At 47.5% G+C, this 24,487-nt stretch overlaps 1 protein-coding gene and 1 long non-coding RNA gene across 8 annotated transcripts in view; one reads left to right on the top strand and one right to left on the bottom strand.

The window, feature by feature from the left end:
* The window catches only part of Aff1 (ALF transcription elongation factor 1), a 172,999-nt gene that overhangs the window by 16,002 nt on the left and 132,510 nt on the right, over positions 1–24,487 (bottom strand). For all 7 annotated transcript variants that reach the window (XM_050155848.1, XM_050155849.1, XM_050155854.1 and 4 more), the window contains 5 exons: positions 23,256–23,307; positions 15,101–15,155; positions 14,968–15,005; positions 12,886–13,039; positions 5,593–6,585 (listed from right to left, as the gene is read on the bottom strand). In XM_050155848.1, the coding sequence (XP_050011805.1) occupies positions 5,593–6,585; positions 12,886–13,039; positions 14,968–15,005; positions 15,101–15,155; positions 23,256–23,307 (1,292 nt within the window). The remainder of the gene's footprint in view (positions 1–5,592; positions 6,586–12,885; positions 13,040–14,967; positions 15,006–15,100; positions 15,156–23,255; positions 23,308–24,487) is intronic.
* LOC126509756 (uncharacterized) lies at positions 16,637–20,222 on the top strand. The gene is made up of 3 exons (XR_007594249.1): positions 16,637–17,697; positions 18,198–18,344; positions 19,784–20,222. It is a non-coding gene; the product is annotated as an uncharacterized lncRNA (long non-coding RNA).

Below are 24,487 nucleotides of genomic sequence, written 5' to 3'. Positions count from 1 at the left end.
TTTTTGGTTTTTCGAGACAGGGTTTCTCTGTGGCTTTGGAGCCTGTCCTGGAACTAGCTTTGTAGACCAGGCTGGTCTCGAACTCACAGAGATCCGCCTGCCTCTGCCTCCCAGTGCTGGGATTAAAGGCATGCGCCACCATCAAGGCAGACATTTATGAATGAGAAACTAGAACAGACTTCCTGCCAAAGGTACACTAAACCCTTAAGGAACCTACTACCTACTTGTTCCTAAACAGCCTGCTGCCTTGCTGTGGGAACTCCTTCAGCCAATTGCCTTTAAGATACCGGGCCACTTTGGGCGTCGTTTCATGTACTATAAATGCAGATGAAAAGCATGCAAGGACCTCTTGAATGGTGGATTAAGTTCCAGTTCCCAGCGCGCACACACTGCAGATCACTACTCTTTCTGTGAGTTATCCCCAAATAAATAAACATTTGTTACACTCCATTCCAGGCTATTGTGGAACTCTTTTGTATGTCAAAACCACCTGAAGGCTCAGATACCATAACAAGCTGCACAGACACCTGTCTGGAAAGGCCCAGCTTCCTTCTCCAGAGCGGCAGTGGTGTCTGTCAACTGGGATGTAAACTAAGAATGGCAGCCAAGCAATGCAGCAGCCATCCTGGGAACAGAAACGAGAGGCTAGTCAGAAAGAAGGTCGCCAAAGTGATGACACAGAGCAGTAGGTGTCGGGAGTTCTACAAGCAAGACCTACTAAGTTATAGTATGTGTGTGTGTGTGTGTGTGTGTGTGTGTGTGTGTGTGAGAGAGAGAGAGAGAGAGAGAGAGAGAGAGAGAGAGAGAGAGAGAGAGAGAATATGGAGTATTTAGCTTTTTCTGGGTTACACTATTCTTTAAGAAGAAAGAAGTATATCTCTCTGCCAGTCACACTACTTTAAGGAATGTGGTCAAAGGTCTAGAATTTCTCTTCTAGGAGGACAAGCTTTCAGTGGTGCCTGTGCCCTCCAGAGGGGCCTACAGCTGCCTGTCAAACTCAATGTGCTGCTGGCTTCTCTCAGCCTGTGGGTGATATGCCAAGTGCTGCTCCACCTACAGAATGGGACCAAAGGGCAAGAAGACCATCAAAGGAAGAGCTGGGCTGTGCAAGGAGGGCCTGCCTCCAGGGTGGACACTTGTTTTGCACCAGCTTGTCATGACGGTGTAGTCACTTAGGGCCACGGGTTCTGACACATGGAGAGATACTGGGATCTTGGCAATGATGGTGAAGTAAGGGGTTCTGGGGACCCAAGACCTGGAGAAGGGGTGTGCATGGACATTGGGGTGGCAGCATCGGGCAGTGGAGGCGTGAAGCCAGAAGAACATTGCCCTAGTGAGTCAGAATATTGAACTGGGATCCTGTGCCTCTTGAGGATCTTACCAGGTGCACACAGAAGAATGAGCAAGGGAGAGGACAGACCAGGAAATTGGGAGGAGTGAGCACACATCTACCACGCAGCCATGAGACTCTGAGCCCATATGGATCTCGAGAAGCACTACAGGAGAGGAAAATGGACTGCTGTGGGAAAATCCCTCTGTATGCTGTGAATGAGTATTGCTCTCGCTGTTAATAATAAAGCTGACTTGGCGTATAGCAAGGCAGAATAAGGCTAGCTAGGTAGGAAAACCAAACTTAGGAAGAAGGGAGGGCTCAAGAGAGAGATGCGAGCCAGCCACCAGAAAAGCAAGATCCTAGCAGACAGGTAAAGCGGCGAGCCATGTGGCAAATAGAGATGAATAAAAATGGGTTATGTTGTAAGAGCTAGTTAGTAATAAGCCCAAGCTATAGGCTGTACATTTTGCAATTAATATTAAGCTTCTGTGTGATTGTTTGGGACCTGGCAGTCAGGACAAAAGAAAAGCTGCCTCCATCTACAGTGGATCGGGCTTTACTTCTCCCTGGCTAGGCAGACATGGGCAATGATGTGATGACTTCAAACAGCCTTTACACTGCCACGTGGCTGCCACCCTCTCCAACCAACAACATGGCAGCAAGAAAGGAAACCTAGAAGACGCTAATAAATTCTATGGAATCAGACTTTACCCTTAATTTTAAGGACAAAATCTAGGGTTACTAACCTGGGGAAGGTGAGGGCAAGAAAGGACAAATGGACTTTGGGTGGAAGCCAAAGGCAGAAGTGACCATCCCAAGCACAAGAAACACACCTTTTCCTGTCATACGCCATGACTTCCCTTCCTCTGTGGACATAAAGGAGGATATACATACACTGATCCCCTCACCAGAGGTGATGGTGTCCTGCTTAATCAAACAGTCATGTTAGAGCAAGGCTACAGTGAACTCCTTCATTTCATTATTCGTTGAAATGACCAGTAAGAAAGTCTGCCTGCTTATCCAAACATACAACTGCAATCCCAACACGTGGGAGTCTGAAGCAGAAGGATCTTGGCTTCCGGGCCAGCCTGGGCTATACGGTGAGAACAACACAATGACAATATCAACAGAGCTCCCACGTGTTTGCAGGGCAATCTGTATGTGGATGGATGGAATAAGCCACCATCTGCAGAAGAGGCAAGCACATAGTAGGACTCCATGAGGAGCTCGGTGTCTGCTAGGGTGCTTTTAGAATGCTTCTAACTTCAGGTTTCTTTCAAATCTGAGAGGCATACTCCTAGCTTAAGAAAAAAAAGTGGATATTAGTACTTTAATGTCTAAACTGCAGCCAATAGCTTGGTGAGTACTCTCAGAGTTCAAGTGTATTTGCCCAGTTTCTGTCATGCCTCGTGAGCTGTTCCTAACCTAGTCCCCTCGGGTGCCACGTCTGATGGCTGCATCACAGCCATTAGCACCACGGCCCTTTCCTGTTGCCTGGCTTTTAGTTTGTGTGGCTAGGGATTGAATCCAGGGCCTTAATAATACTAGGGAAGTCATCAAACCCTGAGCCCCAGTCCTGCCCTGCCATGTGTTCTCAGACAGTCTCATGAGTACTAAGTCTAAAAACACGTGTGAGTCGTCTGAGAATTTTTGCTAAATCTCATAAGAGGAGAGGGATAAGTTCTGTTAAACAAACTGCATGAGTGTGAAGGACTTGGAACGCTCTCCAGTGTCCCTGACTGCATCTCCAGAACCCTTTCTAACAGTCACACTGAAAATGAGGTCTTCACAATCTAAATTTGGGAGGAAGCAGTCCCAAGTTAAAAAGAAGTCAGTATGACCTCTGCCCCAGAGTCAGGGTCCCAGGTTTGCATACCAAGTGACCCACTGAAGCCAGGGAGGCTTGAAGGGCAGTCACGGTGCTGACGCACAAATGACATGCAATTCCTCCCCCATGGTGTCCATGAAGTAACACACCGAAGGACAAACAACTCTGGGGGGTAAACACACAACAGCTGGCTTTTTATTCACACCAGTCTGAAAGCTTCTCAGACAAGCTGCTAATTAATGACACACTTCAGGCAAGGATTCCTGGCTGCCTTATCCATGCTAGCCACACTCAGGGCACACCTCAACAGTTCCTCTACCCAGGCACCAGTTTTCCTGAGCAGGGCCCACGTAAGGCTGCGCTCCACTGCTCCCAATCCTGGGAGCATCACCACTGTCTAGGAATTTCAAAGCACCAGAGTTCGGATGGGCTACCTACTGTCACCTGGGGGGGGGGGGGGACTATAATGTAGTCAGGCTTGGGAGGTCATTATTACAGCCAGGATTGAAACCAGTGGGTCCCATCTGGACCTTTCTCAGACAGTCAGACCCCCAAGCCATATCTCTGGGTGTTTACCAGAGCTTTGTGTAGAGCGTGAGTACATGACATCTCCAAAGGAGCTGAAGGGAAGGTGTCTATTGCAGATAGGGAGAGAACAGCTAGAGGCACTGGAAGAGTCCAGAGCAGGGAAAGAAAGCAGGAGACTGATCCAGACCGTGGGAGGGCAGAGAGTGAGAGGAAGGGAGCGAAGAGGAGGGGACCAAGGGCCTAAGAGTGCATGGCCCAAATGGCAGGGGTTCTATAGAAATCAGAAGCTGGGGACAGAGTAGTAGACAGGAGAGAGCTGCGAGAAGCCAGGATGTCCTGACGCTCAGCGCCTGGTGGCCAGCATACTAACGGGCGCAACAGTTAGCGTTTGTTCTGTGTTTCTTTTGGATCAGACACTTTGAAAAACTCAATTAAGTGAACCTAATTGAGCTCAGTTAAAATGAAGAAATCATAACTTCTCTATGTGCTGAACAAAATGATTCCCTGGGCCTGACCTAAAAAAGCTTCCCTTGAGCCACGCCTGGAGGCTTGCCTTCCAAAGGGCAGGAACTGTTCTCAGAGATGAGGAGAGGAGCTAGCCTAGGCCCCATTGAAGGCTGGGTCTCTAACAAGGCAGCACAGGGAGAATACTCCCCCCTCCGCTCCAGGGAAAAGCAGAAGAAAAGCAGATGGTTACTGCCCGAGACCAGGGAAGCTAAGAGGGGGAGATGATGGGGGGCTTGCCGGCAGGAGGGGTACACTAGTACATCCTTGACACCCGCTCTAAGATGCAGGGTCACGTTTTCCTAAACAGGCCCACCACAAGTTCCCTGAGAACATTTTGTCCCAGACAGACAGACAGACAGACTGCACGCACGCAAACAGAAACAGACATAGACACACCTTACACTACGTCTCATTCTGAAAGCTTTAAAATCTTTCTGGCTTAGGTGGTGCAGGTCTTTAATTGGTAGGCAGGAAGAGGCTGGTGATTTCTGTGAGTCTGAGGTCAGCCTGCTCTACATGGTATGTTCCCGGACAGGCAGGGGCTACACTATCTCTCACCAGCCCCCCCCCAAAAGACTTTCTGGCATGCAAATCCACCCTCTTCTGGTTCAAAAAGCATCTCCGGCAAGCACCTGAGTCACCCCAAAGATGTGGTGGTCACATGCACTCTCACGTCACCCTTTTCAGTTTGCTAGAGCCCTGCCGTGTCTCCAGGGGACAGCAAGCTCCACGGCCCTTCCTGTGCTCATGTTCCACAGGTGAGCGAGACATGTTTCATATGCTCGAGAGGGCTAAATTCTACCCCTCATCAGCGAGACAGTTGGCCCCTTTTGTGCTTTTGTGCCAGATCTAGGCAGATAGTCAGAGAGCCCCTGGGGAAACGCTCCCCAGTCTTCCCTCATCACAAAAAAGCAAAAGAAGAGAGCCAAGCTCAACAATTAGAATAAGGCAGGTGCTGTCCAAACTGGTAGCATGTCTAATACAAAGTCTCAAATAGAGCAAGTTTCCCGTGAAAACCCTTACTAAACATAGACAACCAGTGGTCTGCAACTCAACCCTACCAGCTCCCTCTACTCCAGACCTCCTGCCCATGTGTCAATAAACAGGTCCAGCAACACACCACGCGTCATGAGTGAGAGCAATTCTTTCAAAAATTCAGAATACTAATCCTCATTCCAGTTCATGGAAGACCTTAATTTCCCAGGACAAAACATCATGTCAGAGAATAAATAGTGATCTCTGCATATACAAAAACGTGCCCTTGGAGAGCTGCAGGGTGCGGAGAAAGCAAGCTCGGGGTCCCTGCCACAAACAAGAACTGGCAGAATGGGAAGTGGGCGCAGGCCAGCAGAACCCTGGCCCTGGCGCACACCACCAGGCGCGCCTCTGTCCTCACCTTTCTCTTCTTGGTTACTCTGCTGGAGCCGTCGCTGCTTCTCTTCTCAGAGTCCTGCTTCTTTGCCACCAGCAGCTGCTTGTCTTCGGTTTTCCTGGGGTGACCGCCCTTCCCCAGGGGCTGGGGAATCCGAGTGAGAAGGTCTAGGGTTATCTTCACCACCAAGCTCGTTGGTGGTTGAGTGTCCTTGAGCGGTGAGAGCAATTTGGGGTCTCTCAAGGGTACCAGGAGTCTGTCTTTTTGGCCGTCCTCCTGGACAATCACCGCCTGTCGGCAGCCGCTAGTCCTGATGCTGCTGACACCACTGCTGCCCCTGCCACTGTGGGGTGGACCCTGGCTCTCAGTCAACGAGACAAGGGCAAAGTGCTCGGAGTTCCTGTCCCCAGCATTGTCCTTTAGAGGCTGAGGGCCTGAGGGGGCCTTGGAGGGGGCCGGGGAACCCTTGTGCTTCCTCCTCTCATTAGGGGTGGGCACAGCTGCCTGTGGCTTGGGCACAGTTGCCTGTGGTTTAGGCATGGGCCCTTCAGGCTTCTGCTCCCTATTGCCCACAGAGCGTGGCCTGCCTTTCGTCTTCACCCTGGGTTTGTCTTTGGAAGTCTGTTCTTTTGAGCCATAGGGAAGGGGCCCTGGGTCACTTTCGGCAGGCCCGCTGCCCTGGGGCTCTGCCTGGCCAGAGCCCTTGGCAGGTTTTCTGGGTTGTTTGGTTCCGACAGTTTGCCGAGATGGGGGCTCCTGCTGGGCAGGGGATTTCTGGCAGCTCCTCTTCCCAGGCTGGGGCCCCTCAGTGGGACCTCGGAGGGTTTTACTGGCGCTCTTAGGGGGAGGGTCTTTGGACTCAGGGTGCGGCTGCTCAGTGCTGCGGTCTCCATCCTTACTTTCCTGACGCCAGCGTGGAGACTCGGTGCTCGCGCGACCCTCGAGGGACACTGGGGGCTGGCTGACCTTGGTCAACCAGTTGTCCAGCTGCCACTTGTTGGTTGTCGGAGGCTCGGGCTAGAAACCAAGATGGAGAAAAGTGTTATTAACTCTTCTTCTGTGTTAGCAGTCCCGGCATACGGGAGTGTCCCCAGGAGAATTGCTCATTCTGAGCCTAGGAGTTTACCTTCTACTCATCCCCTTCAAATTATAAATCACAGTCTTTAATGGTTTAGAATAATCTTAAGCAATTTTTCAATTTGAGAACTTTGGTCAGTAGGTATTGATTAATAAGCTATTGGCAACTTCTGAGATGTCTTTGTAGTGTGTCTTTCGTCCTGATGTCACAATTGGAACAGAATGAACGAACATGTACTGACTTGTAATGCAGGGGACAAGGAATAAAAACCCCTTTTTCAATTGATAAGGATCCTTGCCTAACACTTGATTTCTCTTAGTTACTTAAAAACAGTAATTTATATGTGATGGGATCACCACTAATATAACAGATCTGATTTCCGAACTACAGAGAGCTATGGTGAAGGCACGTCAGCAGGGACACAGCATCTTTCACTACAGGCAGCCAGGTCTGAAGCTGCACTTGCTGCCAAGCACAGAGACAAGATCCGCAGCATACAGACAGACAGACAGCAGTACCCATTATTACCCAAACAATTGATATGGCAGATGGATAGAAGTTCCTAAAACATCCTGTGATTAAAACTGTTGCTGCTAAATTAACTGTGGATGCATGCCATGCCAGGAGATATTTGGTCATTTTTTTTGCGTGTATATATATATGCATATGTGTATATATATGCATATGTGTGTATATGTATATATATGGTGACTTACTTTCATATATTTTTAATATTTTATTTTGTAATTTTTTCAATTTAAAATGTTTTTATTCTGATACATTTATAGCATGTATATTAATTACATTAATGGGGGTGGGTAATACTAAATACAGATGGCCAGAAGAGGGTGTAAGATTCTCTCACAGTGGGAGCTGCACACAGCCTGCTATTAACTGCTGAAAACCCATGTCTGGTCCTCGACAAGAGCATCTCTATCACTACATGAATTACAGAACATATGGGAAATGCCAGTGTTGACAGAGTGGTGATTATATATTAGAAGGCACCATATATCACTCACTTGCTCTGTTTCCCCTTCCCCAAGACCCACTCTTATTGAAGTGAACAGTTAAACCACACACAGACCACCAGCGCTAACTGAAAGGTCTGACACATGAGACTTAACTGATTAGATCACGGATAAGAGCCATCCAGCCGGTTGAACCAAATATAATCTTCTTAATTTTGTTTAACTTGCTGGGGAACAAACGGAAAGCCTGTGCCTGGCAGGCTGGTGCTCTATCACTGACCTTTACCCTCAGCTTCAGAGTGGAAGTTTTTCAAAGGGAAAATGGCTGACAGTATACCAGATAATCCAACTATCCAAAAACATGCTGTATGGATGCCATTTTGGTCAGGCTGGGCCAGAAGTAAGAAGGTGTAGCTTCTTGTGCTCACAGTGGGATAACACCACCAACGAGAAGCCAGTAGAGAAGCCAGGAGGGTTCCCACAGGCAGAAAGGGGCTTGCTGGGCTCTTTTCTATTTACACTATACTGCTCCTAGGGTAACAGATCTCTTGTCCAGCCTCCAACTTACACCAGCTCACCCAGGTGTTCATTTAAATTTCAGCAAGAAGGGAAAACGACTTCTATAATGTACAGAGCATGCTATCACATGGAAATACAGTGTTATTCTAACGCAACAAGGTGGTTAAGCGTGTGCAGAGAAGAGAGCAGCAGAGTGGCTCCTTGCCACGATTTCCTACTTAGACTCACGGCTTTGGGTAGCACAGTGGCCCAGTGAGCTGATAAAGCTGTGTGGCAGAGCGCCCTGAAACCAAACCCTTCCCACCACCCCTTGGGAAAGGCTGGGACAGTACAACACCTCTGGTTACAGCTGCAGCCCTATCCATCACTGACGGGCTGCTCCAAACGTATTCACGTGTGTACGCAAAGGAAGCGTTGTTCCCGCAACCCCACCCCTAAGAGAATCCCTGAAGGGGTGCCCTGGTTACAGAAATAGCATACATTGACTTCCACTCTGGTCTTGGAGGTCCAGAAGGGAGTCCTATGGCCCACTTTTTTACACAGTACGCCCGAGTGGTATGCCCAACTAGGAGAAAAACCAGAAGTTCTTCCTCCAGACACTAATGGATTTGCAAACGTGGCTGCTAAAGGGGCTAGGAATTATTTAGGTTGAGATGTTTGGATAAAAGATTTGGCTAAAGCAGACTATAACTTTCTAACAGAATAGATAACTTTCTAACAGATAGAATCAAAGTTTGGCTTTTCATTTTTCTCTTCCTCATGTACCCTCTCAAAGGTGGTCAACCTAAATGATGAGAATGCTTCACGAATAAAAGGTACCAAGCTACATGGCTGACACAGGCAAAAATTATGGGTTAATGCAAGATTTAAGGGTTAATAAGAAGCCTGAGCTAATAGGCCAACCAGTTTATAATTAATGTAGACCTCTGTGTGTTTCTTTGGGACTGAATGGCTGTCCAACCAGGTGGGACAGAAACCTCTGGCAACAAATGGTGCCAACATGGACAACTAAATCCACTTAAAACCTGAGAGAGCTCTTGAGAAGTAATTCTAAGACACATACACACACAAAAAAAGTTTAGCGAGTTTAAGAGAAGTCTTCCTGACTCAGCAAAAATCACACGGCTCCTTTAAGAAGGCTTCCTGGTTTGTGTTAGTTGCACAAACAGCTCTGGCTCTTTCTGAAGACCAAGCATTTAAATGGTGTTTCCAAGAAGTGTGTTAGAAACTGCTTAATGGTGTGACATAGACCTGCTGTATACTTGGAACTCAGGTGGTGAACAAGTCTCTACCATGCTGGATTGGGTGGAGCCAAAAGGCAAAGCACCTTAGTCCTAGCCACACCCCCTTAGCATTAAAAAAAAAAAAACTGGCCAGAAAATAATTACAGTGATGGAGGTGGGTCTTGTATCTGTTGATTTCATTGGTTAATAATAAAGAAACTGCCTCGGCCCTCATAGGACAGAAAATTAGGTAGGCGGAGTAGACAGAGGAGAATGCTGGGAAAAAGAAGCTGAGTGAGTGAGTCGCCATGATGCTCCCACTCCAGACAGACGCAGGTTAAGATCCTCTCTGGTAAGCCAGCTCATGGGCTACACAGAATATTAGAAATGGGTTAGAACAATATGTAAGAGCTAGCCAATAAGAAACTGGACCTAGCCGGGCCAGGCAGTGTTTGAAAGAATACAGTTTCCGTGTAATTATTTCGGGCATAAGCTAGCCATGCGGGCGGCCGGGTGCCGGGGACGCAGCCCCGCCGCTCCGTATTTCAACATTACAGATACACAATAAAGACAGATTCAGATAAAAAGACCTCTAAATGGGTCACAGTGTTGGATAAATGTATCTAGACATGAGAGAGAAGAAAAAGTGTATAGACAGTTATAAAAAAGAAAGTTCTAAAAATTAAAGTCTTTAAAGAGACAGTCACAAACTAAAGGAAAAAAGATAAAAAGAGTAAAAACAAATAAGCCATGTAAAAATGAAATATACACAGAGAGTCTAAATTATGTATATTATTGTGTTTTCTTTGAATTTTTTTTTTTTTACTGTGAAGAAGCTAAGTACAGAGAGACATTTCATTGTATGGGCTGCTAAGTTAAACCAACATACATATTTAAAATATATCTTGACTTCAAAATTTGGGTTTAGGATATATTGCTTCGGAAAAGAGGTTTTGCTTTTGTTTCCACAGAAGATGAGAATCTGTGGACTGCTTCCAGACTAATGTGGTCTAAAGGTAAGAGAAGGCACGACATGCAGTCTGAGCACGTCTAAACACCCTCTTGGTTCTCCTAACCTCTAAAAGTAACGGATGTGTGTGTGTTTTAGAATGAATTATGGTTCAAAACAAAGTTTTGAGGTACACATAACAAATATGTACTTAAATTGCACTAACCTGATAACCTGAGTTTGATGCCTGGGACCCAGGCAAAGGTGTCAGAGACAAGAGCTTCTGAGAGTAGTCCTCTGTTCGCCCCCAAGGTACCTCACACAAGTGTGCCCACACAAACACAGATTAAATAAAGAAATGGGCATGGTGGTGTATGCCTTTAACCCTAGCACTTAAGAGGCAGAGGCAGGCAGATCCCTTCCAAGCTAGTCTATGGAATGAGTTCCGGGCCACCTAGAGCTACTTAGTGAGACATTGTCTCAAAGCTAATTAGTAATTAAAAATACAAGTGGGTGAGAGAGTGTATACAGTTGATTATGTAATCCATGTTCCCCTCAACCAAAAGGGAAAACTTGGTAGATATTCACTTCAAAGGGGACAAAAAGCAATTAAATAGCTAAGGGAAAGGGAAAGTAATTCAAGACAAGATATTCCCAAGAAATAGCCTCAGCACAGAGCCCAGAGCACAGACCCCACACGCAGAGACACAGCCTGCTCGCTGAAGCGAGTTTAAGAGGCAGCGAGGCAGGAACGTTATTCCGCACCTAGGAAGTTCCAATCTACCTTGCTGGACTTGTGAGAGCTAGGGCATACTATGTAACCCAGGCTGCCCCCGAGCCTCAGGATCCTCAGTTTGAAGTTTATAGGTGATCCTACCACAGCAAGCTTTATTTCAGTTATTTTGTGATCACTGAGCCAAGATTAAATCATTTTCTAGTGTTCTTTTTACTTTTGGTGGCACTAGGGATGAACCAAGGGCCCCAGTGCTACAACACCAGCAAGGAATTTTTTGTTTTGGTTTTTGAAGACAGGGTTTCTGTGTAGCCCTGGCTGTCCTGCTGGCCCTGAACTCACAGAGATCCTTCGGCCTCTGCCTCCCAAGTGCTGGGGTTAAAAGTGTGCGCCATCACCACTCAGCCAAACTTCATTGTTTTATTGAACATTTTCTATTAATAATGTAATAAGCATGCACATTTTTCTTACTGAAGATGAAGCACAGGGCTAATAATTCAGCTCAGTGGCAGAATGCATGCTAAGTATGCTCTACACTCATGTTCTGGCACCAAAAACAACAAAGCACCTCACACGAAGCTCTCGTAGGGACCAGCACAGAACGTATTTGTCACCCTCCCTCCCAAAATCCATGTGAATCACTTCATATAGTCAGTGCCACATGAGGAACAGGGAGACCCACGAGCTGTTTTTTTGTTTGTTTGTTTGTTTGTTTGTTTGTTTGTTTGTTTCGAGACAGGATTTCTCTGTGGTTTTGGAGCCTGTCCTGGAACTAGCTCTGTAAACCAGGCTGGTCTCGAACTCACAGAGATCCGCCTGCCTCTGCCTCCCGAGTGCTGGGATTAAAGGCGTGCACCACCACCGCCCGGCTGCCACGAGCTGTTTTAAACTCTAAAAGGCACTTCAAATGCATTTAACACTGACCCACGCCCATGCACTGTAAAAACCTCAAAAAACTAAAACAAGGACAGCTCTTGGCATTGTTGTGTGCCAGGCAGAGCCCCGCCTACCAGCATAGGACTCACTTCCTCCATCTCAGATGTCCTCATCCAGCCCCTGAGCTCACAGTCTGCTCTCCAGCCGAGTTCAGCTGCTGTTCTAGCTGACCTAACATCTCGTGGAGATGCATAGATTAAACTCTAATGTTGTCTTATCAAAGAAGCCTCATGTCTTGGCATTCTAATCTTAAATACAGAAGCAGTGTTCTCCATAAGGGCTGGTCTCATCTCATGAAACAGAAATAAAGAAGCCTTCCTTTTTCATGAGCTCAGTTTTTATGCTGCTGCCTGGGTTCTGAGGCCATGCAGGCAACCTCGTTAGCTATTACAGACAGGTTCTAGTGGGTGACCAACCAGCACTTGGTGTGAATTCTCTAGGGACACATAGTTCTCGTGACTTCCAGGCTTACTGTTTGTCCATCGTTACAGTACTTCCAAAGTGGGCATCAACACACTCGGTTGTCCTTATGCTACCTGGGACAGGAAGGAGCAAGAACCAGATTCCTGGCAAACCACTCTGCCATCAGTTTTACTGCATGGCATTTAGTGATTCAAACACAGAATGATGACCTGCTCCTAGCTCACATCTCTTTCCTTTTCTTTCAGTCGCTGATTCCTGAATTTTTCAAAGACCCTTCCACTGACACTAATGTAGTAACCTACTTAGAACAAGTTTCCTTTCTAAAAGAGGACGGAGCGCAACCACTCTTAGGAAGCGGCACTAAGCTGCTGCAGAGGAAGCTGTCGTGCCTGTGTGCCCACTGCCAAGCACTAGCCGAGTAGCACATGGCTCCGGACAGTGGGAACGGTCGCCATCTTGGATTGCCTTTGAAGGGGCCGCGCTACCTCGGGAGCCGGGGTTTCGAGGGGCTCGTTCTCCTCGGTGTCGCTGGAGCTGCTCTCAGTCTCGGAGTCCGAGGAGCTGTCGGACGCGCTGCTCTCTGACTCTGCACTACTGGAATGTGCTGACACCACTGGTTCGGGAAGCGGCTGTGGGGCGCTGCAAAGCAAGCAGAGGTGCAATCAGAGGCTCCCCGTTGCCTCTGCCCATCCACCTGCTCCTAGAAAGCAAAAGCGCCAATGCTGGCTTAGCATCCGGTGGTCGCAGGCCCACAGTCAGTGTTAGGATTGGTGGCCACCCTGTAACTGCATAAGAGGAGCGTCACCAAGCCGGCCTGTCATCTGCTGGATGATATGAACAATACCTATGCATATGTCAGAGGCCAGGGCTGGTAAACCAGGGCCTGGACAGCCAAAGACATTTTCTAAATAAAGGGTTTTTTTTAATATTTATTTATTTATTATGTATACAATATTCTGTCTGTGTATATGTCTGAAGGCCAGAAGAGGGCGCCAGACCTCTTTACAGATGGTTGTGAGCCACCATGTGGTTGCTGGGAAAGGACCTTTGGAAGAGCAGGCAATGCTCTTAACCACTGAGCCATCTCTCCAGCCCCCTAAATAAAGTTTTATTAGAGCACGCCATCGACTGCTGTCTCCGAGGCCATCTGTGCTGGCTTTTGTGCTGTGACAGCAGAGTTAAGCAGTTACAAGAGAGAGTTTCATGTCCCACAGAGGCTCATGAAGATTGCTGGCTCCTACTATATTCAGCTCAAAAGAAGTAAAGGAAAAGCTAGTGTGTAAACGGCCCTGTTTTCTCTACCCAGGACCTCTAACTACACAGCAACCAGACACCGCTGAACACAGAGAGTTCCTTGGCAGGGTGAGCTCAGAAGCGGCCCAGCCACTTCCTGGTGGGGTTAGACAATGGGCCATTCTTTATGCCTAGCTGGGCAAGAACAACTCCAAGTCTTACGAGTCATTAACCATAGGTCCATGAGAAAACATACAGATCAGGGCTAGGCATAGAGTTTCAAACCATATGCAGTCTTAGCTGCCCTAAATGGTAGTAGCTAAAGCAGACATCTTTAATGTTTCCAAACCTCCCGACAATATTCTCAAAACAAACCCTTATTAAATAATAAACAGTGTAATAAAAATCCACGGGCTGGGTTCGTCACAGGGACTCCATCAGTGCTGAGTCAGCAGGAGGGGGGGAGTGGGGTGCACCAGTGACAGCCGAAGGCACCCCTGGGAGGGAGCTCCTGCTCCGGCCTTTCCCGGCATCTGGGTTCACTGCTGCCTTTTCCTTTGCTTTTATAATAAAAAAATAGACCAGTTTGTCATATTTTATGAGTCAACATGAGCTACTTGAGATGTTAACAAGATTGGATATAAATAAATGGGCCGGGTTACGACCCGTGAGCTGTATGGTGAATGCTTCCTTTACTATTACATCATTGCTACTGACACCAGGTCCTTTCTGGTGACCTTCTCTCTGCAAGTCTGTGAGGGACAGGTCGTTTTCACCTTACATCATCTTATTTAGTACCAGGGGGGAAATATGACAAAACTAGTTCAAAAAAATAGTTTCCAATTCCCAAACACAGAACATTACTTTTCTAAACAGGGCCTACTCATTTGAAGGTGAAATTAACGAGGCTCCCCTCACATTAATGTCCTGGGAGTCACATTTTAAAGCAGCCAAAATGAAGAAAAGAGAAACCCCGGGAACAACAATTCTCTTTCTCAATCAATTTCCAGTTTTGAGACACTCTCTCACGGATGAGGCCTGCTGGGATGGCAGCTCCAGGGACTCTGTTTCCACACCCCAGCACCCGGACCATGCAGGCACACCTGACTCTCAGGCGGGGGCTGAGTCAAGAGCTTGTGCTTGGAAGGCAAAGACTTTACCAGCTCTTGACGCCTTCCACGTTCCCGGGGTTAATGACCTCCCTCCAGTTCCCAGCAGCTGACTCGGGTTTTGGCTACAGAGGAACTGAGTCCGCCTTTACTCTCATTTGGGTTAGGTGTGTGGCAGGGGAGCAGCAGCTCTGGGGTCTGCGGGGAGGGCCGTGCACACAGTACCTTGGAGGTGCAGATGGGGACGGAGGTTTCTCTGCAGCCTGGACATTAAGAACAGAAACACTGGTTAGGACAAGCAGCCAGGGTGCATTCGGGGGACTCAGAAGGGTTCTTGGTCTCTGAGTTCAACACTCACTTGTTCCGTATCGCTGTCTTCACTGTCGCTGAGCTGCAGGTCATCCTCAAGCATGCTGGGAAAGACAGACAGAGGAAAACTGAGAGAACCCCTAATAACTTGGGGTGGGGGGGCATTTAAATAGTACATGTGCTTCAAGACTCTGAAGAGGGACAGGGCAGGGATAAACTGGAGGCTTTGCTTGCTCACTCAGATTAATTTTCTAGAAACTCAAGCTTTACCATTTTAACACTGGAAGCAGATCAGCCAAACTACACAACTTCTGGCAGCCATGTCTAATCCACCCTGAGACTGTGCCCTCAACTCCTTCAGTGAGAACATCCACACAAACAGAAAAGACAGAAAAGACATGAAGACACATACACACAAACAGCTTTCTCCTGTGGCCGCTAAGAAAGTTAATAATAATAAATGATTATCATCACGTGCTGATGCTGAACTAATGGAGAGTATTTATTTTTTATTCATTTGTTTTTTGAGACAGGATTTCTCTGCAGCTTTGGAGTCTATCCTGGCTCTAGCTTTGTAGACCGGGCTGGCCTCGAACTCAGAGATCCGCCTGCCTCTGCCTCCCAAGTGTAGTGATTAAAGGCGTGCGCCACCACTGCCCAGTTGAACGTAAGTATTTAAACAGTGTTAAGCACACAAAGCCCCAAGACGACCAAATGATTCTTTTCATTTTTGTCCAGAGGATACTGTTAATACTGAGCACTGTTTTTCACAGGCAAAAAAAAAAAAAAAATCATTCTCTTTTGTCTACTTGGATACAAACTCCTTATCAATGTTCTGTTAATTTAATTAGTAACATAAATGGCCCTATTGCTGGTAAGATGTTTTAATCTTACAGCTACTGATTCTGGCAGGGAAAATAAAGTCAGTTCATTCCCTGACACTTCTCTCGCTGCACACTGCTAGGCACTCGGGCTTGCGGAAAACGTTTCTGAACAGCACGCGTTTTCTCAGCGTGAGCAACTGTCCTTCCGTGCTCACACTTTCTCCAGAGGACCCCAAATATCGAAGGCAATAATCACTCACTGTTCTTTACAGCTCTCTCCAAGTTTATAGGCGAAACTATTTTTTTAAAGGAGGGATAAAAATGGGGGGGGGACTGGCATTTTTAGTGTCCCAGAAAACAAATTAAAAATCCTTTGATAGCTCTCAAAACACCTCTTCAGTAACCTGGGCTTAAGTTCCTACTGCAGCAGCACCAGGAAGGAGGAAGGCATGGCTCCTTCAGGAAGCCCTGGTAAAACGCACTACATTTTCTAATGGGAGAAATGACAGATCTTCATGAATGATCACATGCATGTGACTTGCTAATTCCACCAAGGAACTGTTTCAGCAGCGAATGTGTTAAAGCCGTCTGTGTAGAATTTCTATAAGGAGAACTGAGGCTGGGTGCGCTGTGCAGGCTCACACGTCTACCCAAGCACTCGGGAGGCAGAGGCAGACCCATCTCTGAGTTCAAGCAAGGCCAATCTGGTCTACAGTTTCAGAACAGGTAGTAGGGCTACACAAAGAATACCTGTCAAAAAAAAAAAAAAAAGAGGAGGAGGAGAACGAGGAGGAAAGAGAAAAAAGAAAATTTTTAGGTACTTATAAGTTGAAGATCTCACTCAATGTTTATCAAATAGAAACTAAATTCTTATTTTACCATGGCTAGAAAACATGGCCTTCAGTCATGGGACTTGGCAGTTGGCCATCAGAATGGTATGACAAATAAAGTTACGTAACAGGTTGCCACTAAGCTGGCTGGGCTAGGGGACACAGCAAAAGGTATTATATTTGCAGGAAAAAAACTCACAAGGTATAACACAACGGGGAGGGGGAATCCTGGCCAACTTGGCCATGTGTCGTCAGGATTAACCACGAACAACAGACCTATAGGAAGAAACCGTGCCCCTTAGCTACTGGGTTTCTTTTGTACGAAACTAGAAACTAATCTTTCTTAATTTTCAGTACCACAAAAGATCCTGTAACCCTACCGCACTCCCATCCACAGCAGAGAATTAAAAAGTTCATTTATGTTTCCCCCTTGCTACGGAATAACACCTAACTTCTGTGGATATAGTCTCTTTAAGTCAGTAAAGGCGCACGCAGGGAGTTCGAGCTCATCTAGAAACACCAGGCACCATGGGAGTTCTCCTTCCAGAAGTTACAGAGGTATAAAATCTATTCAAGTCTCAAAAAGTGGGCCAGGTCTCGGGGAAGAAAGACTGACTGTATAAACACGGACCTTAAGAAATCATTTTAATCACTTATGTAAGCTATTAGTGCAATATATACACTCAGTGTTTCCTATGGCCTAAATCTGTGAGTATAATTTATCTAATAAAGAACTGAAAAAGCTGGCTAGAGCTGGGGTGGTGGTGCGCACCTTTAATCCCAGGGCTCAGGAGGCAGAAGCAGGATCTGAGTTCAAGGCCAACTACAAAAGGTCTACACAAACAAATAAAATGTCAGTGACTTGGTTCAGAGGGTAGAGGTAGCTGCTTGCCAAGCAGGTTGACTGGAGTTGGACCCAGCCCCCTGTCCCACGTGGTAGAAAAGGGGACCCATGTCTGGCCTCCACACTATCACCACTTTGTGCACAGTGGGTAAGTAGGCGGGCAGACAGAAAAATGTTTTGAAGAAGAGGAGGAGCAGGGAGAGGAGAAAGGGAAGATGAAGAAGAGGAGGAAGAGGAGGAGGAGGAGGAGGAGGAGTCATATGCGTTAGGTGGGAAGGTCAGGGCAGGAGACAGAAATTGAAGCTCAACTTCAGAGAAGAGCAAGTTCAAATTCCAGGCCAATCTGGACTAAATGAAACTTCTCAAAAAAACAAAAACAAAGACCTAATAATGTAGCTCATATGATAATCAGCAGACAGAAGTACACCGTCAGAGTCTGCTGATCCAGCCGTGAGTAACCACAACCCTTCCAGAACACAGTTTAGGACAGATGTGGGTGACTCAGCACACGTCAGGAGGCGAGGCAGGCAGTGGGGAGTCGTTTCAAACTTTTAATAAGAAACGTGTATAAACACCCAGTTTGCTTAAAAATCATAATAAAACCTTGCTTAATAGGGGAAATTCATGAGTGCCATTATGATTTTCCAGAAGGAGAATCTCTACAGTTGCAGAAAATGGAGCTTAGGCACAAGAGAGGAGTCAGCTGCTCTGTCTCCTGGTTGTTTCATCAGCAGCTGGGTTTGTGTGCTATCTGTGAGGGAACTGAACACGGAGGGCGAGACGAAGCACAGCTGGGTAAGGACCTCTACATGAGAACTGAGAGCTCCCTGAGCCAGTCCTGCTCCTGTGCCTAAAACCTAGGTCAAGAGAGCAGCAGCCCCCAGGGGTGGGCTCCCTCTCCTCATCAGTTATGAACCCCAGGGACGGGCTCCCTCTCCTCATCAGTCATGAACCCCAGGGATGGGCCCCTCTCCTTGACCATTGTGAATTCTTCTGAGGCAAAGTCGAAGGCATTTCCACTTTCATGTTCCTGAACCTAGAACACGGCACACACTAGAGTGCTGGCCCAAGGGCTACTGCTGTAGCTTGGTGAGAGAACTCTTACTTAGTGTTCACAAGGCTCTCCCTGGGCTCAATCCCTGGAAAAGATGGACAAGAGGTGAGAGTCTGGGAAGATGGGGAGAGGAGAGGAAAAGGTGGGAATAAAGAGGTAGCCGTATCACAGAGTTATGCCCACAGACTGTGTGGTGGTTGGGAGGCAGAAATGGCCACTTTACAACCCGGACCTGGGATGAGAGAAGGTCCATCCCATGGCCTGAGATTCCCTTCGCTCTGGCCAATCTATTTGACGTGACAATAAAGGACCTGAGATCTATGGGAAATTAAAAAAGACCTCAATTTAGCATAAATCAGTAACTACTGGGGTGAGTGTGCTGGTCCAGCTCACAGCCTTCTGTAACTCCAGTTCTAGGGAATCATTGCTCTTTTCTGACCTCTGTGGGCACCAGTCAGACATGGCTACACATCATACATACACACAAAACACCCAGAAAATAGAGTAATTTAACCCTTCAGCACTGATCCGATGCCGGCTCCAAGCTCCCAGGTAAAGCACTCAGCACCAATGTCCCACACCCATGCTGCTCAGAAGGAGCCCGAATGCTGCAGAAAAGCATTGCGGACCAGAACCTACGGTAGGCACATTGATAGGACAGGTGAGGTGACCTGGGATGTCAAAGGGTCAGACACCCCTGGAGCCTCTGTGCAGATCCTTCTGCATTCCCATCCTCCAGCAGAATGCATGGCTGCGGGCAGGCTCTGGCAGGCACGCTTCCGTGAGTCAGCCCAATGTTACTGTGCGAAGACTCAGAGACAAGCCTTGCTTTCTTGTCCATTTCCTAGAACTGGGCTTCTCCAAGGCTTACTCTGCAAATAGCCAACACCAAAAAATCCCAAACTATTTAAATAAACTCAATTTCTGGCTTAGCTTTTGTACCATTTTACTTGAGAAAGAGCAAGCTAAGAGCAGTGATCTGTAACCGGTAAGTCCTGAGGGTGACCATGGCTATGTTAAAATGGTAGGGACAGAAGTGACAGCCAGTGAACATGTGAGGATATGTATCATTGCTCAGCTCCCAAATGACCTGGGGACAGTGGAGGCGGAACTCCAAGACACCCAAAGTTCTACAAGTTGACAATTTACTCTGACTTCTGTTCCCTTGTTTGTTTTTCAGACAGGTTCTCACTACGTAGCCCGGGCTGGCACAGAACCCACTGGCATTTGCTGCCTGGCACTGGTTCTTTTACCTTTTGGAGACAGTTTCTCACAATATAGAACGAACTATCATCAACCCCCTAATGCTCCTCACCTCCTCAGCCTTCCGGGTACTAGGATTACAGAACCACCAACTCTGACTTCTGGTTCCTTTTTGAAATAGGCCAGAAATATGGGCAATAATCGCCTTATGGGAGGAGTGGGAAGTTGCAGATTCTCAAGAAGAGGGTAGCACATATCATAAAAACAACAACAACAACAAAATAGGATCTTAAGCCATTATACCAAATGCTGGAAGAAGGAAAAGAAATGGGGGAGGGGGAATGGAGGGAGAGAAGAGAAATGGAGGGGGGGAGGGAGAAGGGAGGAGAAATGGAGGGGGGGAGGGAGAAGGGAGGAGAAATGGAGGGGGGGAGGGAGAAGGGAGAAGAAATGGAGGGGGGGAGGGAGAAGGGAGGAGAAAGGCTAGGATCCTTACTGCCCTTCAGTGTAAAGCTCTGGTTTTCTCCTGGAACACATAAGATGCTCCCTTCTATATGCAAGTTAACAGTCACTGTGAACACCGTAACCCTAGGTTCTCAATCACTTGACCCAGCGTCCCAGAAGCCAGGTGCAGAGTGCTCAGCAGTGATGGCAGCTGCAAACGTCAACCTGCAAATCTACAAACGCGAGCACAGGTGTGTGCGAGCACAGGTGTGTGCGAGCACAGGTGTGTGCGAGCACAGGTGTGTGCGAGCACAGGTGTGTGCGAGCACAGGTGTGTGCGAGCACAGGTGTGTGCGAGCACAGGTGTGTGCGAGCACAGGTGTGTGCACCCGTGGTCCTGAAGCAGAGGGCAACACCTCAACAACAATAACATAAACTCCCACCTGACATAGTTTCCAGTTTGTTTTTGATGATAATTGTCCACCAACGACACATTCAGTTAGAGCTGCCAGTGAGAATCCAGGTAAAACATCTCCAACAGTATGTGCTAACTTTTTATGAAATGGGAAGAGGAAACACTCGGTGTGCTGTCCTGCAGCTGCTTCACATCTTGGAAAGGAAGTGGACTGCAAAGCCGGCACCAATGAGTACACAAACCCTCCCTGAACGTGGAGGCAGACAACAGGGCTGATACCTCATGGGATGCCGCCGGGGCTCTGCTGAGAAAGGGTCCCTGAAGAGAGTAACTAAAGCTTAAGACGGGCGGGTGCACACAGAGCAGTGTTCAAACACACACTCCGAGTGGGCAGACATTCTACTAGGGTGCACCTCCACTCTCAGCTGGACAGACGCTAGAGTTACCACCTTGCTCTCGTTCTGTTTTTATGTCCGCTCTTCTTTTAACAAGCTGCTTCTAGATCTAGCCGGATGAAAACTGATTTTTTTAAAGTCACAGTATGAACAACCCTGTAATTATCAATTCTGATGTGCAAGGGACAGCAGACCTATTGCAACCCTCTACCTGCCACCCCCGCAGCCCGAATACACAAGTGAGCCTGGATGCTGTCGCGGGGTCAAATTCGTCACTAGCTCTAAGAAACCCACCACACTAAATGAGAATATTGTGGCATAAATTAACTCTCTCTCCACTAAAGGCCAGTGCATAAGTGAATGACTTCCTCTGTTCATGAAGTCCGTTTCATTTCGGCACTTTGAACCCAGTACCCTGCTGAAACCGCACAAGCTTTACTACCTATCTGCCCAACCGCCTTGCCTCCCATCCTCACCCGCCCCTGAGCCTTCACCCTCTCCCTGAGCCTCCTGAGAATGCCTCAAGTACTTGTTTCAAATATCAATTAGCACTTTCTATTTAGAAAATTCCGTCACAGGATTATAAATTCATTTGCAATGGACTTTCGAGCTTCTCTGAGTTTCATGGTTGCTAGGCAGTTACTAGGACACTAGGCTGAGTGTGATGGGCAGGGAGGAAGTGACTTCCACCTACTGCCAGGCAGCTTCTAGGGTGCAGCACCCAGTCAGCTTTGATGCTTCACCCACAGACCAGGAAGAGTTACTTCCTGTCCTCGGTGCCACTGCTCTGCCCGGTCTGCTCCCTGCTGAAGGGAACGCCGGGTGAATCCTGAGTTTCAGTTTTCCCTCCTGGATGCCCCAAAGACAATGGCCAGGCCCTTCTCTGGTGACCAGGGCTGAATGCCCAGCATCCAACCATCACGAACAGAATGGAGTCTGATGGCCTAGGACATCTCAGAGATGCTCACAGCGCTGATCCTTGGCCCGGGCTCCTCCTCCTTTCTTGCCATAGTTTAAGGCGGTGATTCAAAACTGCCAGCAAAATTCCCCAAAGTGAAAAAACAAAACAGAAAGGGGAAACACGAGGGACACAGGTCTGTTTGCGGTCAAGGACTCTCAGAAGCAGAAGCGCCTCATGCACCACACCATAAGAAAATCTGTTCTGACCAAACCCCATCCTTCAGACAATGACTTTTTATCTATCAAAACTCTTACGTTACTGTTCATTTTTCTATGTTGAAATGAAAAATCACTCCACCAAGGAGCTGGTCTTTGGTGACAATAACTTAGCCTTGTCTTCTCACTCAGTCACAGCGACATGCAATAATCTCTTCCACTCTATTCGGATCTTAGCGATGCCTATCCTCCAAAACACGGAACAAAAAGAGAAGAAACGGGCTGCAGAGATGGCTCGGCTGTTTTTCCCTGAGGACCACAGTTCAATTCCCAACACCCACATGGTTCACAACCATCTACAGCTTCAGTTCCAGGGTACCTGACGCCCTCTCCTGGCCTCCTTGGGCACCAGTCATGAAGACTATGACTCTGGACTCGGGACTGAGAGCACCTGACAAGTCAGTGGCAACTGAGACACGGAGGGAGGGAGGAGCCTGAGCAGGTCACCTCACTGGGTTCAAAGCAATGACTTCTGGGGAAGAGGGGGGGCGGGGTAAAGAAATAGTAATTTGATACTTTGAAAAAATAAATTGGGTCAAAATGTTGAATTAAACATCTACAATGTGAGATTAAAGTGTTCCAAAAACCCAGAATACATTTAGATGTGCCTGGCCTGGATAAGAACATCTGGGTGGCAGATCAAGCTCCTGCTATTAAATAGGCCAGAAAATAGCAGAAAACCTCATTCCACACATCCCCCAAATCCAATTCCCAAAGCTAAAACTACTTAAGTCTGAATTTTTAAAAGCCAAAGCCTTCTGAGTTCCACAGTCAATGCATAAATAATAGCTCAAAGCCTTTCCTTCCAGAAAACCCCTGGGCACATTCTCCTATAGTACATAAACCTTGATCCAGATGCAAGCGTGGGTCATTTCCTCCCTCGACAATGCAGCCGTATTTTATGGGTGCCATTAACTGAAAACGGGAGGGGGCATCTACATAATGGACATACACGGGAAGTTTCAATGTCATAGTATCAAATTTTAATAAATGCAGTTGGTTTTCCCTTTTTTACTTACGATGTTCCTTGCTGGGAACTGGGATGGGTTTTGCATGGTGAGTCATATTGTTCTGTGGGGAGAAGACACAGTCAGAGCGGCACGGACACATTTATAAAGCCATGAACTGGTAGTTCCCTCTTCTCTGCTTCCTCCCTCCACCCAGACACAGCACAAACTCTGTACTGGCCGCTGCACTTGGCACGGTCCCCTAAGACAGCACTTATGGCCCTGTGATGGAGAAAGCTTGTTCAGAAACAACATGTTAGCAGCAATTCTTACTAGGCCAGAGCTACTGTGAAGACAGGGCTTGAGGGCCACCCCAACTTGCTGCTAACTTCTGTACGGTGGCGGACAGTTTCTTTTCTTGATGACAGTGGACTGGGCTCCTGTGGGTGCTCTGTGACAATGCTGTTTTCATACCGCCTGACCCTCCTGGAGTCAATGTCCCATAGCCTAACGTGTTCACTCAGCACCTAGTATAGACTGCCTCGTAGAAACCAACGTGTAAAAACATCTGGCTCAGTCTTCAAATGTGCTTAAATAAGTTGCCTGAGGGACACGAACCAGGTCCACAAACACCCAGTGTGCCGTAAGTACACCTGGCAATTATGTAAATTTAATGACCAGATTCCATTAGTAATGACCAAAGGCGGCAAATTATGAACGTGTGAGATGGCTGAATCACGTAGAATTTGTGGGATTCTGCCAGTGTGGCTGCAAGACCTTCAGGAGGAAGAAGAGCTGCTATGGAGAAGTGGAGGAGTCACGCCCAGGTCTGTCCCAGGTGAGGATGGGTGTGGAGTGCAGTGACCAGCAGGAGCAGGGGTCAGAGAGAGCCAGGGTCACGGAACTCTGGATCCAGGACAGAAAGTTTCACAGCACAGGGGTGTCTCAGAAGGATGGGTCCCTAAGTCATACCCTGGTGAACCCTAAGGTCGTGTGTCAGATGGGCAGCATCAGGGGAGTCAGAAAGAACTCTCCCACCCTTGCGTACTTGCAGTTCCCATTCTCTCCTCATGGTGGCAGCAGCCCTCATATTTTAAACTGAGGCCTAGCCAGCATTCTCTTGAGAGGCATTCTCAAGGACTCCCTAAAGAGGTCAGCCAGGGCTGTAAACTGGAAAACCTTAGGAACCATGTTGTGTGAGCTCAGACATAAACAGCTGCAAGCTTGTGGGAAAGTCCTGCACTTCTCTCTAGACTTCAAAACCTAAGTACCAGCACCCATAAACCCAGTGTTTAAAAAAAAAA

The sequence above is a fragment of the Alexandromys fortis genome, unplaced genomic scaffold, assembly GCF_014885135.2.
Source record: "Alexandromys fortis isolate MF-2015 unplaced genomic scaffold, M_Fortis_MF-2015_v1.1 scaffold_87, whole genome shotgun sequence".
NCBI lineage: Eukaryota > Metazoa > Chordata > Mammalia > Rodentia > Cricetidae > Alexandromys > Alexandromys fortis.
Note: the sequence above shows the minus strand (reverse complement) of the source record. Positions and strands in the feature narration are given on the sequence as shown.